This window comes from Leucopleurus acutus, assembly GCF_964270905.1.
Source record: "Leucopleurus acutus genome assembly, chromosome: 1".
In the NCBI taxonomy this organism is placed as follows: Eukaryota; Metazoa; Chordata; class Mammalia; order Artiodactyla; family Delphinidae; genus Leucopleurus; species Leucopleurus acutus.
The window spans coordinates 92,092,879-92,111,792 of record NC_139142.1 but is presented as its reverse complement, the minus strand read 5'-3'; the positions used below and the strand labels follow the sequence as shown (position 1 = coordinate 92,111,792).

The following is an 18,914-nucleotide window of genomic DNA, read 5'->3' as shown; positions in this document are numbered from 1 at the left end:
GGGTTTAAATTTGTTTACCAGCTGGAGAATGTTAAACCTTGGTTACTTAAACTTCCTAAGTTTTAGTTTTCTCTGCTATAATATGGGGATAAGAACGAGTACATTAGAGAGTCACTGTAAAGGCTCAGTGAGGCAATGCACATGGAAGAGGATGCTTGACAAATGCTATTTTCTTTCCTTCCCTGCGTCTCCCTTCTTTCAGCATCAATTCAGAGCACATTGTCTGCTCCATAGGCTGAGAGTTGGGAAAATGTACTGCTCTTGGATCTCGGCAGGGAGAAGTGGGGCATCACCCTCTTTTGTGATGTGACCTTGATGTTCACTGGCAGGGGATCTTCATGAGGCAGATATTTGTAAAGCAGAGTATGCCTACATTGACTTTAGTCTAGGCACAAACGTTAATAGAAAGTTCAACTAGAATAACGGCAGGCAGAGGAATCGTTGGTTTCGTCAATGTCAGAGTTGAACAAATGAGTGTCTCAGAACCCCTAAGTCATGAGACGTCTAATTTGGGGAACTAGTTCTAGGTGAACACCTAGATCTCATGAAAGTTACCCAAAACAAATTATTAACTATTCTTTCTGTATTATTACTCTAGTTATACCTGCCATTAAGGATTGTGCAAGGAGTATAGTTGACACAAACATGGTTTAGTTTACAAATCTATAATTTATGAGGGTCTAATATACATTAACAGCTAGGCCATGCCTCCCTGGTATGGTTTTCCTTTACCTCAAGAGAGGAGAAAGTCCTGTTTCTGAGGGTACAAGTCAGAAGTCTTATTCATTTAAGGCGTCCATAGAAGTCAGCACCATCTTGGTGCATAGTAGGTTTTTGTGCTGGATGTCTTCCATTTGCCCCTCCAGATCTACTCTCACCATTTCACACTCTTTGTCTGCCTTGGGAGGCTGACTTGTATGGTTTACACTAATAGGTTTCCTTGAACTTTGGTCCTATCATTGGGGGTCCCTGGGAAGAGATCAAAGGAAGAAGATTGAGGTCAAGGTATTTATTCCCCCAGACTGCCTACCTTCAAGCTGGCTGGGTCCCTCAACATAAAGTCACTCTTCCTCTAAAGGCTGCAGACTTTACACAACTCTCTCCTTAGGGTCTAATAACCACCCTTTCCCTCATCCTACCCTTCTGGTGTAGATAGAGAAACATCTTGATTGCTACCAAGTCCTTGGTTACTGCATTAACCTTTTACTTCTGTACCTCTGATACACCCACTCACACTTTTGTAAAGCATCCCTTTATAAATAAACCTTTCTCTAATTATCCTTGATCAATGTGTCATCTATTTCCTGTTTGGACTCTGAATGAGTCACAGTCTTAAACACACATTGTTTGAATGAGTCAGTGAATTAATGAATTAATAGACTATTTCATATAGCTTTAAAAATTGTGGTTAAGACCAAGAGCCTTAGAATTAGATATATCTGGGTTCTAAGTTTGGCTCTGACGCTTACATGACAAGACAAAAAAATAAATCTCAGGCAAGTTATTTAAATTCTTTAATCCTGAGTTTCATTATTAGTGAACTAAGGATAATAGTACCTAATTTTTTGGCTTGTTTTAAGCCTTAGTGAGATAATAGGTGAAAAGGACATATGCACATTGCCTAAAACATAGCAGGTACTTAATAAATAAATTCATTCATTAAACAGTTATTTATTGAGTACCTACTGTGTGGCAGGCACTATGCTGCTTACTTATTTGCAGTTAAGAATGTGAACAAAAAAAGTGCGATCTCTTCACTCATGTGGTTTTGAGTCTGGTAGGAGAGAGAGACATTAATCTTAAATAATTGTAGTAATGAGTATATAATCTCAAACTGAGATAAGTGCTCTGAAGAAAAAGAACATGGACTCACAGGAGTATGTAGTGGAGGAATATGAAGGGAAAGAACAAGCTAGACAAAAGGCACGCCATAGGCAAAGGCTCTATGGTAGGAATGAGGCTGGGGAGGTAAAAACAAACAAACAAAAAGCTTAAGAAGGCCAGTGTAGAGCATGGAAAACTTGGAGGATAGAGATGAACATGTGACTAGAGACAGGGATAGGGGCCAGATCATACAGGTCCTGTGGTCTGTATCCAGAATTTTGGTCTTTATCCTGAGAGCATTCAGAAACCATTGCAAGTTTTTCAAACAGATGGCGTGTGTGTAAGTGTTAAATTTGAAAGTTCCTGCCTACCGTATTTTTAAAGTTGGTAAATAGGGTCCTGGAAAAAGTGTATGATTCGGGTGGTGGCAGAGTAGATGTGGGGAGACAAAGTTGCTAGGCTTTTACTGCAGTCCAGTTGAGAGATGACGGTACTTTGGATTCAGGGTGGGAGTGATGCGATAGACTAGACTCTTAGGTTTCTCCCACTTTTCACAACTGGATGGATAGTGGTGCCATTCACTGAGATAAGGAACCCTGGAGAAAGGTCACAAGGTGGGCTTGACAAGGCCCACTTGAGGGGCCTTAGAAAGACCAGGTGAAGATATCATATAGGCAATCAAATATGCGGATTTAAATATATGAGTTTAGGGCTCAGAGGAGCAATCTGAGCTGGAGATATACATTTGGCCTACAGATGTTAATTGGAGCTGTGGTCTTAGATGAGATTGCTCAGGGAAGGTGGATTGAGAAAGAAGAGAAGATGGCCTATGCCTGATTCTAAAGAAGTCTCACTATTTAATGGCTGGGAAGAAAGGAATGAGCATAATGGAAGACGAAAAAGAAGCTACCAAAGAGGTAGGCGGGAAAGCAGAACATGTAAAATGGGAGCTAAGGAAAGAGTGTGTTTCAAAAGGATGGAGTAGTCAACAGTGTCAGAGGCTGCTGAGAGGTCCAAGAAGGCATGGACGCTATTGATGATAACACCACATTTGTTCTGGTGGAGTGACTGGCCCAGAAACTAGCTTGAGAAATGAGTGGGAGATAAGGAAAAAGAGGCTGTTGAGTATAGAAAATTCTCTCAGGACTGTGACTATGAGGGGAAGAAGAGCTGTGTATATCAACATCTGTGGATCTATTTAAATAAGCGCTTAAGAACCCATTCAGTGGATGCTTTGCTAGTCTGTGTGTGTATGTATGCCTAAGAAATGTAAATTTTTAGCACGAAACTGGTCTGTCAATATTTCAGCTTTTAGCAATCACAAACTCTATTTGCTCTTTGTGATCTTTACTAAAAGAAATACTTTCCACCCTCAATGTCCATATGATTTTAATAAACGATTCTGAGAAAATGCGGGTGGTCTCCTTTACACAGTAGAGGCTGGGAATAGGACACTGGGGTACAATTTCCAACTCAGGACAGTGAATTGTTTGAGACCCCAATCTTTGCTCCAATTTGTCTTTCAAGTAAAGGAGTCTTTTAAGGATGTTCCCATGCTTCCCTGACCTCTAGTATAATTCCATGTGTGCCCCGCTTCTCTCTTTTCTTCCCCTTTCCCTTCTCCTCTGCTTTTAAGTGGCTGCATGGATTGGTGATAATTGTGGAAAGATGAAGTGGAGAGGGAAGACTAGGGAAATCTGATATAATTAAAATGTAATCACTTCTATTGAGCATCTTCTTTGTCCACAAGCAATTTCCTTAGCAGTATAATCTAATATGCTTTGTTAATCATCTAATAATCTACCTCTAAAGCAGTTAATTAATTCTCAGAATTTCTTGAACAAGGCACTTAGTAAGTATCTAACATGGGATTTAAGAGAATTACTTGAAATAAATCTAAATAAATCTAATAAGAATTTAAGACAATTCTTGCCCTTACAAAAAATGCATATTATATAAATAGTGTGCAATACACAATAAAGGTTTAAATTACTTGCTGTGTATTGTTTGGAGTTATTTTAGTTTCTCCATTAAAGGCACCTCACATCTTTTTGGGAAACACATCCAGAATTTGATTTCTTATCTTAACTCTCCATTCAGACCTTAGTGTTCTGAATTGTGTTTATTACTGCATTCTTTTAGACATTTATAAATTATTCCTCAGTTTGACTGACTTCTTAATCTTTAATTGCTTCAAACTATAAGCACATCCATACACAGATTTTTGAAAAACAGCATTTCTTAAACCTTTTAGCTGCAAGTTATGTCTGGATTTATCCCCTTCTAAGAGAACCAGTTCCTTGCAATTTCCAGGATTGTTGTTAAGCCACCAGATGAGAATCATAAACAACTTAATAATAGTCCTGCTCTTAATAAAAGTCAAATTATTTTGAAAAAACATATTATTTTCCTTTCAGAAACATTTGATATAAGTAGGAATTAATAATAATACATTATCTAATCATTTCAAAGTTATATCATTTTCTTTCTTTCTTTTTTTTTTTTTTTTCTTTTGCAGGTCCTGATACTAAACTAATGCAGAACAGTGGTAAGACAAAGTTTAAGAGGACAAGCATTGATAGATTGATGAATACTCTAGTATTATGGGTAAGTTACCTTAACAAAATTAGACACTATCATTAGTCATTGTTATCTTAATATATTTCTTACATTCTTCTGGGAATTCTTTCAGAAATCTACATTCTCCTTGTGGAATTTGTATTTGGGGACTTTGCATTTGGGGCCCAGTTCTGCTGTTTTCTACTTCCTAGATTATGATTTCTCAATAATCATAGAGTTTCATAGAGTTTTTGGTAGAGTTTCTCATGAGAGAGTTTTTGGTAGAGTTTCTCATGAGACGTAGGTTAGTGCTTATGGAGGCCTTCATGGCCTTGCAAGATCATTTGTTTTTAAAACACAAAACATAATTTTTAAGGTAATTTGGTCTTTTGGTCATGTTACATTTGCTCATGCCCTCTCTACATAGCTTGTGGACAGGGCTGGCTTCATGGATAGGTGGCCTGTGAAGTCACACAGGGCCCCCACTCAGAAGGGCCTCACACTTGGCTTATTGATCTGTTGTTGCTGTGCAGAGATCCTTCATAATTTTTAGAGAAGGGGTCCTGCATTTTTATTTTGCACTGGGCCCTGAAAATTATGTAGCTGGTTCTGCTTTTAAATCCTCTGAGGCCCAAGTCACTGTTTACCTCCTTCATGAAGACTTCGAAACCTCCTGGGCCCATGGCTATCTCTTTCCTCTGAATTTTTTTCTCCTCTGAATTGTTTGAAATGATTTTCTCTACCACTTGTGAACTCCAAATAGTCAGGTCTTCTTCACACCCCACCCTTTCATCGGTTAATCTTGTGCTCTCTCACGCTGTGGATCTGATTGTTATCTGACTTTTGTGTCATATTGCTTTGTCGCCTTATATTAGGGTTGAGTTTAGAACATTGACTTTGAAATATAAGGACAGTGACTTTGAACCATGTTTCCCTACCAGCCCCATCACAGACTCACAAGTAACGTTAAAGAATCTGCACTCAGTAAATATTTGCTCAACTGATACATAATGGTGGGACCCTGAATAAGGAAAAAAGGGAATGAACTCTTTGGGGGCACAAAATATTGGCCAGGCTCTGTGTTTTACTTTCAGTGTCACCCTCAGACCTGGGCTTTCCTCCTCTCATACCCATAGAGTCCATGAGGCCAAGGGGACATTCCCAGAAGGAGTCTGTGCCCACCTCTCGAATTCCCCATTTAAACGGCCTTGAGCCCACCTGTAGGGCTTGCATGGGGATTGTATATGTGTCCACCAGAGAGTAAGCTTACTGGTTGTGAAGCAGGCACTGTCCTAGCTTTTTCTACTAGAAAATTGAATGATCCATTGGGGAATTAGAAGCCATGTCCATCCTAAATTAGGGCATTTGATACCAAGCATCACCAAATTTAATGTTCTTAAAGTAGTTTACCTCCATTAATTTGTAGTGTTAGCTGTTGAAAGGAAAGAGGATACTGTGAGACAGGTACCAAATTGGTAGGATTTGGGGGATTCACAGTATTACTTTTCTCCAATACCTGCTTTTCTAATATAATTTAAATTAGGTTTTCCTGACTTAAAGTATATTAATATACTAATATATTTTAAATCAGGTTTTCCCCAACTTTGTCTTCTTATGTGCCTAATTTGTCCATCAACGAATAAAGGAGGCAGTCCCAGAATGCCTGAATATTCTTTCTTGGAGGAAATAGGAGAGAAATACGTTCCTGTTTTTAGCCCCACTCCTCCCTCAACAGTGACTGGTATCTGTTCCTAACACAGTGACACTTAGCAAGGTCCCTAGAACATCGTGTTCAGCTCAGGTGTTATATGTTTGGTGACTTTGTGTCCTTCCTTTCCAAGTTTGGGATTTTGGACTTACAAGGGACTGGCCTTGCTGTCTTCCTAGTTACTTTACCTCTAAAATGTCTGCTTTGCTACTACTGGTACTAAACACAATGTAAGAGTCGGCTAACAGTTTTCAGGTGGCTTCCTACTTTTTTTTAAATCTCAGAAGCAACCTGAAAACTGTTCGTATATGTCATGCCGTATTTTAATTAATCCTTATCTTTCTTGTTGACTTTAAGTAAGGATTGTGCAGCTAGGTCTGTAGCCAAGAGACTTGACTAGTCTGAGACAGTCCTTTATTACTGATATTTTCTCCCTTTTGCTTTTATTCCTTGGGTTACCATATAGTTTATCATTGAAACAGGATGCTTTTGAAGGTGAAAGAAGGGAATACTATTAATATTACACCTGGAAAATAGATGTAAACGGGGATTGACCAGAGCAAATCAGTACATATGATCTTCTTTACTTAAGCCACTTAAATATATGCACTCTTCACAAATAGAGGATGTGAAGTTATTAGCTTTGTGACCATAAAGAAGTTATATAGTCTGTCTGGGCTTCTGTTTTATTTTGGTTTTGGCCTGTAAAGTGTGAATAATGTTTGTTCCTATCTCAGAGAGTCAATGGGAGAATTCAGTGAGAAAATGTATGTAAAATATTTAGCCAAGTTCCCAACATAAATATATTACATTTTACTTGTATGATTAATGATAAGTAAGACGAGCTTTGCATAACTTGCTTTTCAAATGACAATTTCTTGGACTTAGAAGTGCTAGATTGCCTTGATATGACCAGTTTGGGATTCAGGTTAACCTTAACCAGACCTCTATTCTCATTTCAGATTTTTGGGTTTCTGATATGCTTGGGAATTATTCTTGCAATAGGAAATTCAATCTGGGAGAATCAAGTTGGGGACCAGTTCAGAACTTTCCTCTTTTGGAATGAAGGAGAGAAGAACTCTGTGTTCTCAGGATTCTTAACCTTCTGGTCATATATTATTATTCTCAACACAGTTGTGCCGATTTCTTTATATGTGAGGTAAGATGAGAGTTTATACTTTGGTGAAGCCATTTCATCAAAAGCCTTTGTTCTGTGTAATCATTTTTTTTGTTTTAAAACTACAACAATGAGATAGATGTCTCCCTCTAACTGCTCATGATCTGCTACATCTGTTACAAATGAGGCAACTCAACTGTTTAACTTTTACATTTTCAAATTACAAAAAATGCATTTCATTTTCTTGATTCTTGATTTGGTTTCTTAGGAATGTTTTCCTTTGGAATACATAGACTACGATATAATCTCATGCAACCTGATGAGTTAGAATTGGGTTGATGTTGGGAAAGAAATGGAAGAATGTTTGGGGAGATCTATTGGGATGGTGCCTCTCTGGCACTGGTCTGGCTCCAGATACCTGGATTCAGACCCTATTCTACCACTTACTAGCTCCATAACCTTGGGCCAGTTACTTCACCTTCTAGGACCTCAGTGTCCTCATTTTACAAATGGAGAAAGTAATAGTTCTACTTAAAAAGACTGTGTGAGGAATAAAAAAACCTGTAAAGCTCTAAGACAAATGGCTGACACATTGTAAGAGCTTAATGAATATTAATTTTTACTGTTATTGTTAGTAACTATCAGTGAGTACTTGGAGGAGTTGAAATATAGTTGGTGGCACTTATTCATTGTTGAATAAGAAGTATGGTTCATAACTCCCTCTACAACTTGATCTGTCATTTCTAGATTTGGTTCTACAAACTAGAGCTAAAATGGTCTACCTATCTATCTATATATAAGCACACTTCTCTCTGTCTCTGTCTCTCTGTCTTGCTGTCTCTCTCTGTTTCTCTTTCTATATATATATGTATATACATATATGTGTGTGTATGTGTGTTTATATACATATATATTTGATAAGGCTTCGAAGTTGGCCCTAGAATCTGTACCTGAGACATTCCTGACGCTAATCTTACCAAGACTGAGTCAGATGGTCCCAAAGACACTGGAGCCAAGATGAGACTTGGTTGTTTGACATTCTTTTTTTTTTAAATTTATTTATTTGTTTTTTAAATTTTTGGCCTCACCGCATGGCTTGTGGGATCTTAGTTCCCCAATGAGGGATCAAACCCACGCCCTCAGCAATGAAAGTGAGGAGTCCTACCCACTGGACCACCAGGGAATTCCCTATTCCCCTTTTTTAAGGGAGAAAAAGAAGAAGGTGGTAAATCCAGGATGAACAAAACTATTAAGAAGTATAACCTTAAAGGTAGCTCCTCTCCAAAAATAGAAATCATAGCAAACAGAACTGCATTGCTTTAACTTAGACTGTGTTCATCCAGCAGCCCTCTGCTGAGTGCCCACTGGGTGCCAGGCACTGTGCTAGGCATGGGGACATGCCCGAATATGGACACGCCTTCCCTGGAGCAGCTCACAGTCCAGCCTCCCTCGGCAGATTAGAATCGAAGTCCCTTGGCAGCACGGTGTCCCCGTGTTTTTGTTTTTACACTGTATACATGTCAATCCCAATCACCCAATTCAGTACACCACCATCCCCACCCCACTGCGGTTTTCCCCACTTGGTGTCTATACGTCTCTTCTCTACATCTGTGTCTCAACTTCTGCCCTGCAAGCCAGCTCATCTGTAACATTTTTCTAGGTTCCAAATACATGCGTTAATATACGATATTTGTTTTTCTCTTTCTGACTTACTTCACTCTGTATGACAGTCTCTGGATCCGTCCACGTCTCAATAAATGACTCAGTTTTGTTCCTTTTTATGGCTGAGTAATATTCCATTGTATATATGTACCACATCTTCTTTATCCATTCGTCTGTTGATGGGCATTTAGGCTGCTTCCATGACCTGGCTATCATAAATAGTGCTACAGTAAACATCAGGGTGCACATGTCTTTTTGAATTATGGTTTTCTCTGGGTATATGCCCAGTAGTGGGATTGCTGGATCATATGGTAATTCTACTTTTAATTTTTTAAGGAACCTCCATATAGTTCTCCATAGTGGCTGTATCAGTTTACATTCCCACCAACAGTGCAAGAGGGCTCCCTTTTCTCCACACCCTCTCCAGCATTTGTTGTTTGTAGATTTTCTGATGATGCTCATTCTAACTGGTGTGAGGTGACACCTCATTGTAGTTTTGATTTGCATTTTTCTAATAATTAATGAAGTTGAGAAGCTTCTCATGTGCTTCTTGGCCATCTGTATGTCTTCTTTGGAGAAATGTCTATTTAGGTCTTCTACCCATTTTTGGATTGGGTTGTTTGTTTCTTTAATATTGAGCTGCATGAGCTGTTTATATATTTTGGAGATTAATCCTTGTCCATTGATTTGTATGCAAATATTTTCTCCCATTCTGAGGGTTGTCTTTTTGTCTTGTTTATGGTTTCCTTTGCTGTGTAAAAGCTATGAAGTTTCATTAGGTCCCATTTGTTTATTTTTGTTTTTATTTCCATTGCTCTAAGAGGTGGATCAAAAAAGATCTTGCTGTGATTTATGTCAAAGAGTGTTCTTCCTATGTTTTCCTCTAAGAGTTTTAGAGTGTTTGGTCTTACATTTAGGTCTTGACTCCATTTGAGTTTATTTTTGTGCATGGTGTTAGGGAGTATTCTAATTTCATTCTTTTACATGTAGCTGTCCAGTTTCCCCAGCACCACTTATTGAAGAGGCTGTCTTTTCTCCATTGTATATCCTTGCCTCCTTTGTCATAGATTACTTGACCATAGGTGCGTGGGTTTCTCTCTGGGCTTTCAATCTTGTTCCACTGATCTAGGTAATTGTCTTGATTACTGTAGCTTTGTAGTATAGTCTGAAGTCGGGGAGTCTGATTCCTCCAGCTCTGTTTTTTCCCCTCAAGACTGCTTTGGCTATTTGGGGTCTTTTGTGTCTCCATACAAATTTTAAGATGATTTGTTCTAGTTCCATAAAAAATGCCATTGATAATTTGATAGGGATTGCACTGAATCTGTAGATTGCTTTGGGTAGTAGATTCATTTTCACAATATTGATTCTTCCAATCCAAGAACATGGTATATCTCTCCATCTGTTGGTATCATCTTTAATGTCTTTCATCAGTGTCTTATAGTTTTCTACATACAGGTCTTTTGTCTCCCTAGGTAGGTTTATTCCTAGGTATTTTATTCTTTTTGTTCCAATGGTGAATGGGAGTGTTGCCATAATTTCTATTTCAGATTTTTCATCATTAGTGTATAGGAATGCAAGAGATTTCTGTGCATTAATTTTGTATCCTGCTACTTTACCAAATTCATTGATTAGCTCTAGTAGTTTTCTGGTGGCATTTTTAGGATTCTCTATGTATGGTATCATTTCATCTGCAAACAGTGACAGTTTTACTTCTTTTCCGATTTGGATTCCTTTTATTTCTTTTTCTTCTCTGATTGCCGTGGCTAGGACTTCCAAAACTATGTTGAATGATAGTGGTGAGAGTGGACATCCTTGTCTCATTCCTGATCTTAGAGGAAATGCTTTCAGTTTTTCACCATTGTTAATGATGTTTACTGTGGGTTTGTTGTGTATGGTCTTTATTATGTTGAGGTAGGTTCCCTCTATGCCCACTTTCTGGAGAGTTTTTATCATGAATGGGTGTTGAATTTTGTGGAAAGCTTTTTCTGCATCTATTCAGATGATCATATGAATTTTATTCTTCTGTTTCTTAATATGGTGTATCACATTGATTGATTTGCATACATTGAAGAATCCTTGCATCCCTGGGATAAATCCCAGTTGGTCGTGGTATATGATCCTTTTAATGTGTTGTTGGATTCTGTTTGCTAGTATTTTGTTGAGGATTTTTGCATCTATGTTCATCAGTGATATTGGTCTGCAACTTTCTTTTTTTGTAGTATTATTGTCTGGTTTTGGTATCAGGGTGATGGGGACCTCATAGAATGAGTTTGGGAGTGTTCCTTCCTCTGCAATTTTTTGGAAGAGTTTGAGAAGGATGGGGTTAGCTCTTCTCTAAATGTTTGATAGAATTCACCTGTGAAGCCATCTGGTCCTTGACTTTTGTTTGTTGGAAGATTTTTAATCACAGTTTCAATTTCATTACTTGTGATTGGTCTGTTCATATTTTCTATTTCTTCCTGATTCAGTCTTGGCATGTTATACCTTTCTAAGAATTTGTCCATTTCTTCCAGGTTGTCTATTTTATTGGCATAGCGTTGCTTGTAGTAGTCTCTTAGGATGTTTTGTATTTCTGCGGTGTCTGTTGTAACTTCTCCTTTTTCATTTCTAATTTTATTGATTTGAGTCCTCTCCCTCTTTTTCTTGATGAGTCTGGCTACTGGTTTATCAATTTTGTTTATCTTTTCAAGGAACCAGCTTTTATTTTTATTGATCTTTGCTATTGTTTTCTTTGTTTCTATTTCATTTATTTCCACTCTGATCTTTATGATTTGTTTCCTTCTGCTAACTTTGGGTTTTGTTTGTTCTTCTTTCTCTAGTTCCTTTAGGTGTAAGGTTAGATTGTTTACTTGAGATTTTTCTTGTTTCTTGAGGTAGGCTTGTGTAGCTATAAACTTCCCTCTTAGAACTGCTTTTGCTGCATCCCATAGGTTTTGGATTGTCGTGTTTTCATTGTCATTTGTCTCTAGGTATTTTTTGATTTCCTCTTTGATTTCTTCAGTGATCTCTTGGTTATTTAGTAACGTATTGTTTAGCCTCATGTATTTGTGTTCTTTAAGTTTTTTTCCCTGTAATTCATTTCTAATTTCATAGCGTTTTGGTCAGAAAAGATGCTTGATATGATTTCAATTTTCTTAAATTTACTGAGGCTTGATTTGTGACCCAAGATGTGATCTATCCTGGAGAATGTTCTGTGTGCACTTGAGAAGAAAGTGTAATCTGCTTTTTTTGGATGGAATGTCCTATAAGTATCAATTAAATCTATCTGGTCTATTGTGTCATTTAAAGTTTCTGTTTCCTTATTTATTTTCATTTTGGATGGTCTGTCCATTGGTGCAAGTGAGGTTTTAAAGTCCCCCACTATGATTGTGTTACTGTCGATTTCCTCTTTTACAGCTGTTAGTCATTGCCTTATCTATTGAGGTGGTCCTATGTTGGGTTATATATTTATAATTGTTATACCTTCTTCTTGGATTGATCCCTTGATCATTATGTAGTGTCCTTCCTTGTCTCTTGTAACATTCTTTATTTTAAAGTCTATTTTATCTGATATGAGTATAGCTACTCCAGCTTTCTTTTGATTTCCATTTGCATGGAATATCTTTTTCCATCCCCTCACTTTAAGTGTGTATTTGTCCCTGGGTCTGACGTGGGTCTCTTGTAGACAGCATATATATGGATCTTGTTTCTGTATCCATTCAGCAAGCCTGTGTCTTTTGGTTGGAGCATTTAATCCATTCACGTTTAAGGTAATTATCGATATGTATGTTCCTATGCCCATTTTCTTAATTGTTTTGGGTTTGTTTTTGTAGGTCCTTTTCTTCTCTTGTGTTTCACACTTAGAGAAGTTCCTTTAGCATTTGTTGTAGAGCTGGTTTGGTGGTGCTGAATTCTCTTAGCTTTTGCTTGTCTGTAAAGCTTTTGATTTCTCCACTGAATCTAAATGAGATCCTTGCCGGGTAGAGTAATCTTGGGTGTAGGTTCTTCCCTTTCATCACTTTAAGTATATCATGTGCCACTCCCTTCTGGCTTGTAGAGTTTCTGCTGAGAAATCAGCTGTTAACCTTATGGGATGCCTTGTATGTTATTTATCGTTTTTCCCTTGCTGCTTTCAATAATTTTGCATTGTCTTTAATTTTTGCCAAATTGATTAATATGTGTCTCGGCGTGTTTCTCCTGGGGTTTCTCCTGTATGGGACTCTCTGCACTTCCTGGACTTGTGTGGCTATTTCCTTTCCCATGTTAGGGAAGTTTTCAACTATAATCTCTTCAAATATTTTCTCTGGTCCTTTCTCTCTCTCTTCTCCTTCTGGGACCCCTATAATGCAAATGTTGTTGCGTTTAATGTTGTCCCAGAGGTCTCTTAAGCTGTCTTCATTTCTTTTCATTCTTTTTTATTTAGTCTGTTCCGCAGCAGTGAAATCTACCATTCTGTCTTCCAGGTCACTTATCCGTTCTTCTGCCTCAGTTATTCTGCTATTGATTCCTTCTAGTGTAGTTTTCATTTCAGTTATTGTATTGTTCATCTCTGTTTGTTTGTTCTTTAATTCTTCTAGGTCTTTGTTAAACACTTCTTGCATCTTCTTCGTCTTTGCCTCCATTCTTTTTCTGAGGTCCTGGATCATCTTCACTATCATTATTCTGAATTCTTTTTCTGGATGGTTGCCTATCTCCACTTCATTTAGTTGTTTTTCTGGGGTTTTATCTTGTTCCTTCATCTGGTATATAGCCCTCTGCCTTTTCATCTTGTCTCTCTTTCTGTGAATGTGGTTTTTATTCCACAGGCTGCAGGATTGTATTTTTTCTTGCTTCTGCTGTCTGCCCTCTGGTGGATGAGGCTATCTAAGAGGCTTGATGATAGGCTCTGGTGGTGGGTAGAGGTTACTGTTGCTCTGGTGGACAGAGCTCAGTAAAACTTTAATCCACTTGACTGTTGATGGGTGGGGCTGGGTTCCCTCCCTCTTGGTTGTTTTGCCTGAGGCTACCCAACACTGGAGCCTACCTGGGCTCTTTGGAGGGGCTAGTAACAGACTCTGGGAGGGCTCACACCAAGGAGTACTTCCTGAACTTCTGCTGCCAGTGTCCTTGTCCCCATGGTGAAATAGAGCCACCCCTTGCCTCTGCAGGAGACCCTCCAACACTAGCAGGTAGGTCTGGTTCAGTCTCCCCTGGGATCACTGCTCCTTCCCCTGGGTCCCGATGCACACACTACTTTGTGTGTGCCCTCCAAGAGTGGGGTCTCTGTTTACCCCAGTCCTGTCGAAGTCCTGCAATCAATTCCCACTAGGCTTCAAAGTTTGATTCTTTAGGAATTCCTCCTCCCGTTGCCAGCCCCCCAGGTTGGGAAGCCTGACGTGGGGCTCAGATCCTTCACTCCAGTGGGTGGACTTCTGTTGTATAAGTGTTCGCCAGTCTGTGAGTCACCCACCCACCAGTTATGGGATTTGATTTTACTGTGATTGCGCCCCTCCTGCCATCTCATTGTGGCTTCTCCTTTGTCTTTGGATGTGGGGTATCTTTTTTGGTGAGTTCCAGTGTCTTCCTGTCAATGATTGTCCAGCAGGTAGTTGTGATTCTGGTGTTTTCGCAAGAGGGAGTGAGAGCACGTCCTTCTACTCCGCCATCTTGTTTCCTCCGTCGACATTCCTCATCACCAGTATTTTAACAATAAACAAAATCACCAGCTCTAAATCCCCACTAATTTTTACGAGCTTCTTTTTCTCTCTTTCCAAAATCCTAACTCTGATGAAACAAGGGAAGGTTAATGCACAAAATCCACCCTTGTTTTAGAGAGCAGTTAGGAAACTGAAATGTCAAGTTGTGGGAAATTGACTGGAAGTAGTGGCATGTGGTCACAACACCACAAAATGCTTTGGGCCTTCTGGAGCTGTGGTCAGAGCGGGCTCTATTTAAAATGTATCCTACTGGCTCATCTTTGATTCTGAGGACCTCTTATGCTTGTATCCAATTATAAAGTCTGTAGTAAATCCTGCTCTTTGCCAGAGGAGCTATGGTCAGCTTTTATAGCTTTCCTTTTATGTCGAAATGAATAATAAATGCTCATAGTGGCTTACCATCTGCACACGTACAGTTTCATGTGTCCTCACGAAGGAAGTGTATTTCGTATACACTCTTTCTTTGAAGTGCACTGGCATTTTTCATTTAATGATTTTTAAGATTGTTTTTTTAAAGACCAAGGCTAGATTCCCAGGTTCCTTTTCCTTCTAATGTGTCCCTCACAGTGGCAGAATGAAAACCTATTTGGAATAGTCTGAGCCCAAGTTCTCGTCTTGTCACTGCCACTAATAGCTGTGTGACCTTGGAGAAAGCACTTGGCTTCTCTGTGCCTTAGTTTGCCTATGAAATATGTGCTCTAAAATGAGCAGATTGAGATAATTGATTTCTGAGTTCCTTTCTGCTCCAAATAATATCACCTTACCTCTAGATAGCATTTCATATTTTACATAAAGTGCTTTCACATGCATTATCTCATTTATGTCTCCCCAAAATCTTTTGAAGTAGTTATTGCTGAACTTCTTTTATAAATGAGATGATTTTTTTCAGGATTGTGGAGCTGGTTAGGGACAGAGCCAAGATCCAAACCCAAGTCTTCTAACACTTGGCACATTGTCTATGTCTTAAGCTGTGCATGATTTATTAATCGGCCAAGACATCAAGAGAAAAAAAAAAAGAGGCTAGAATTTTCTACCTGTTGGTAAGCCATGGTATTGATGAAGATAAATGTGAGCATTTTTGCTCACCAAATAAGAATAGTGATTCTGAGTTCAGCTTGAGGGAAAAAAGCATTCCAGGGAATTTCAGGTTGCTAAGACAGAGATCTGGAAAAAGAGAAATCATAGGTATTTCTGATTGGAGGGATGAAGGCCTTCTACAAAAGCTTCCATTACACCTTTGAATAGGTACAAGGAATAAATTAGTGCCATGTCACTTGAGGATAAAAGTGTAGACTTTACTTTGAATGCTTAACAATTCTATGTGAGCATAGGACATTGATTTTGGTAGGGTATTTCTATGCTGTCAGTTTATCTGTAGTGTTAAAACATACCCAGCTACAGTTTTTTAATACATCATCTTAAGAAGTGCAGCTGTTGTACTCCTAAGAAATTAGCTTTTTAGTGTTTTTTCCAAAACAAAAGAAACTCGTTTCTATGTTGCTTATTTTGCCTCAGAATGGGCAGAATCATAAGCCCTGTTCTTTGAGCCTCCAGGCAGAAAACACTAAGCAGCTTGATTATACTGACTCTGCCGCATTTGTCTCCTTTTCTCTGCTGTTATAAAACAAAGAGCTAAATGTTCCATTGTGACTCTCCTAAATGCTCTTTTCCCAAACAAAAAGGGTACTCTTCCTCTCTACAGACTATTTTAAGGTCTAAGAATTCAAATTAATTTAGAGTACTTCCACTGACTTGAACTGCAACACAAAAGGATCAAATTCTGCTCTCCATTAATTTTGCTTAGATTTTTAGGGAGATACTTTACTTTTAGATAAATGAAGGCTTCAAGTGATTGATCAGTTACCTGCATAATGCCATTTTCATGGCATTCTTAAGGTCAGGTCTTCATTGACGTTACCAAATGCCTGAATTCTAGTCTTGGTTCTGTGGTTAATTATTTGGTTAATAATTTGGTTAATTATTTAACTTAACCTATGTCTTATTGTCCTTCTTAGTGAAATTAGGGAATAGAGGGTCAGATTTCTCATTCAACACTAACTGACTGCCTGTGACAGGTAAGGCACTCTGCCTGGTCCATGGTATAAGTGCTAATGCTTTCTCAGTGAATGAACTAGGAAGAACAAAGCTGAATTAGAACAGCCATCAAGGAACTTACAAGGAAGTGGGGTGGGAATGATATGAAGACTAAATCATGATAAGATAAGGTATAAATAAATACATGCAGAATATGACATTCATTTTTATGTCTTATGATTCTACAGAGTCATAGTGTGATTTTTTAGTTTGCGTGAAAACAAGTGTTACCATTTAAATAGTTAGAAAACGAACTGACACCCTACCATTGCTGGGGAGGGAAATATAGATGTGTCATGTACTTATAGAACTAGAAGCATAGGATTTAGTGCCCAGAAAGGACTTGGGTGTCATCTTTTGTCTTTAAGGAGACAAATATTCAGAGTTAGCATAATCAGGCTGCTGTCAACTTTCTCAATTTACAGATGAGAAAACCTAAGCTTAATTCCCGTTAACATCAGAAATAAGCTATGGGTCCCTGCTTTATCATTACTATTTTATACTGTTCTTGATCTTCTTGTTAATGTACTAACACATGCAACTAAAATATTTATGAACAAAATGAGACATGAAACTGAAAAAAATCTCTTAGAAAGGAAGAGCAGAGACAATGTGATTATAAACCTAGAAAATCCAAAAGAATAACTGTAAAACTCTTAGTAAGATAATTCAGTGCAATGTTGTATTTTGTAACATAATCACTTTTTTTTTTTTTAACATCTTTATTGGGGTATAATTGCTTTACAATGGTGTGTTAGTTTCTGCTTTATAACAAAGTGAATCAGTCATACATAAACATATGTTCCCATATGTCTTCCCTGTTGCGTCTCCCTCCCTCCCACCCTCCCTATCCCACCCCTCCAGGCTGTCACAAAGCACCGAGTCAATATCCCTGTGCATGCGGCTGCATCCCACTAGCTATCTACCTTTACTTTTTTTAATATTAAGAAAAGCTTTTAGTATTAAAAACACTTACTGGGGCTTCCCTGGTGGCGCAGTAGTTGAGAATCTGCCTGCTAATGCAGGGGACACGGGTTCGAGCCCTGGTCTGGGAGGATCCCACATGCCATGGAGCAACTAGGCCCGTGAGCCACAACTACTGAGCCTGCGCGTCTGGAGCCTGTGCTCCGCAACAAGAGAGGCCGCGATAGTGAGAGGCCCGCACACCGCAATGAAGAGTGGCCCCCGCTTGCCACACTAGACAAAGCCCTCGCACAGAAACGAAGACCCAATACAGCAAAAATAAATTAATTAATTAATAGACTCCTACCCACAACATCTAAAAAAAAAAAACAAACACACTTTCCTTTAAGCCAAAAGCAACTAAAAAATTTTCCCATCAATAAAAAGATACAATGTCCAGGAACAAATCTGTCAAGCTATGGTGTGGACCTATGTGAAAAACAAAGCGAAATAAAACAAAACTAAACTCTTTACCAATAGAAGTACTTTTTCAAAATTGAATTCCTGGGGAGATTTATCCTTTTCCTTGAAGTTGTGTTTAAATGTTATAAAATATCCATTCTTTTCAAATAATTAAGAGGTTAATATATAACTTTAATAAAAATTCCAAATAAGTTTTATGAGAAAGTTGATACATTGATTCTAAAGTTTATTTGATGAATACATTGATTCTATCAAGAGAAATAAATGAGTGATTACAGCTAAGAATTTTTGAAAAAGAAGAGAATAAAGATGTTCTTACCTCTTTCCAGGTATGCCAAATTTTATAAAGCTACAATAATGAAAACAAGAGGTACATTAATTAACACATTAAGGAACAAAATTGAAATGCCTAAAACAGATTCTACTGAAGAAATAATTTACATGTGACATGGAAGCATCTCAACACAGTAGGGGAAAGGATTCAATGTTCAAATGGTGATGAATAAACTTTGTAAAAATTGAAATTAGTGTTACTATGCACATCCTTCAGAAAATTCTAATTGCAATAAATAATTAAACGTGGGGAAAATACCAACAAAGAACTAGAAGAAAAGTATAGATATCTGTATATATATAATCTTGCCATAGGGAAGGCTTAAGCAAAGCTCCCTGAAAAGAAACTATAAACAGAAACTATAAACTATTGATAAATTTGATTGATTAAACAGAGAAAACTTCTTTGTGTCAAAAATAGTGGAAACAAAATTAAAAGATGAATGATAAACTGGGTAACTATTGGCATAATGTATATAGATACATATGCTATATATATATCTCTACAATTTTTACAAATCAATAAGAAATACACTAATACCTGAATAGAAAATAT

The 18,914-nt window shown here is 38.0% G+C and overlaps 1 protein-coding gene across 1 annotated transcript in view; it reads left to right on the top strand.

Annotated features, from left to right (window-relative positions):
• Positions 1-18,914, top strand: part of ATP8B4 (ATPase phospholipid transporting 8B4 (putative)) — a 248,531-nt gene that overhangs the window by 140,962 nt on the left and 88,655 nt on the right. The window contains exons 11-12 of the mRNA XM_082858644.1: positions 4,343-4,431; positions 7,054-7,250. Of these exons, the coding sequence (XP_082714770.1) occupies positions 4,343-4,431; positions 7,054-7,250 (286 nt within the window). The remainder of the gene's footprint in view (positions 1-4,342; positions 4,432-7,053; positions 7,251-18,914) is intronic.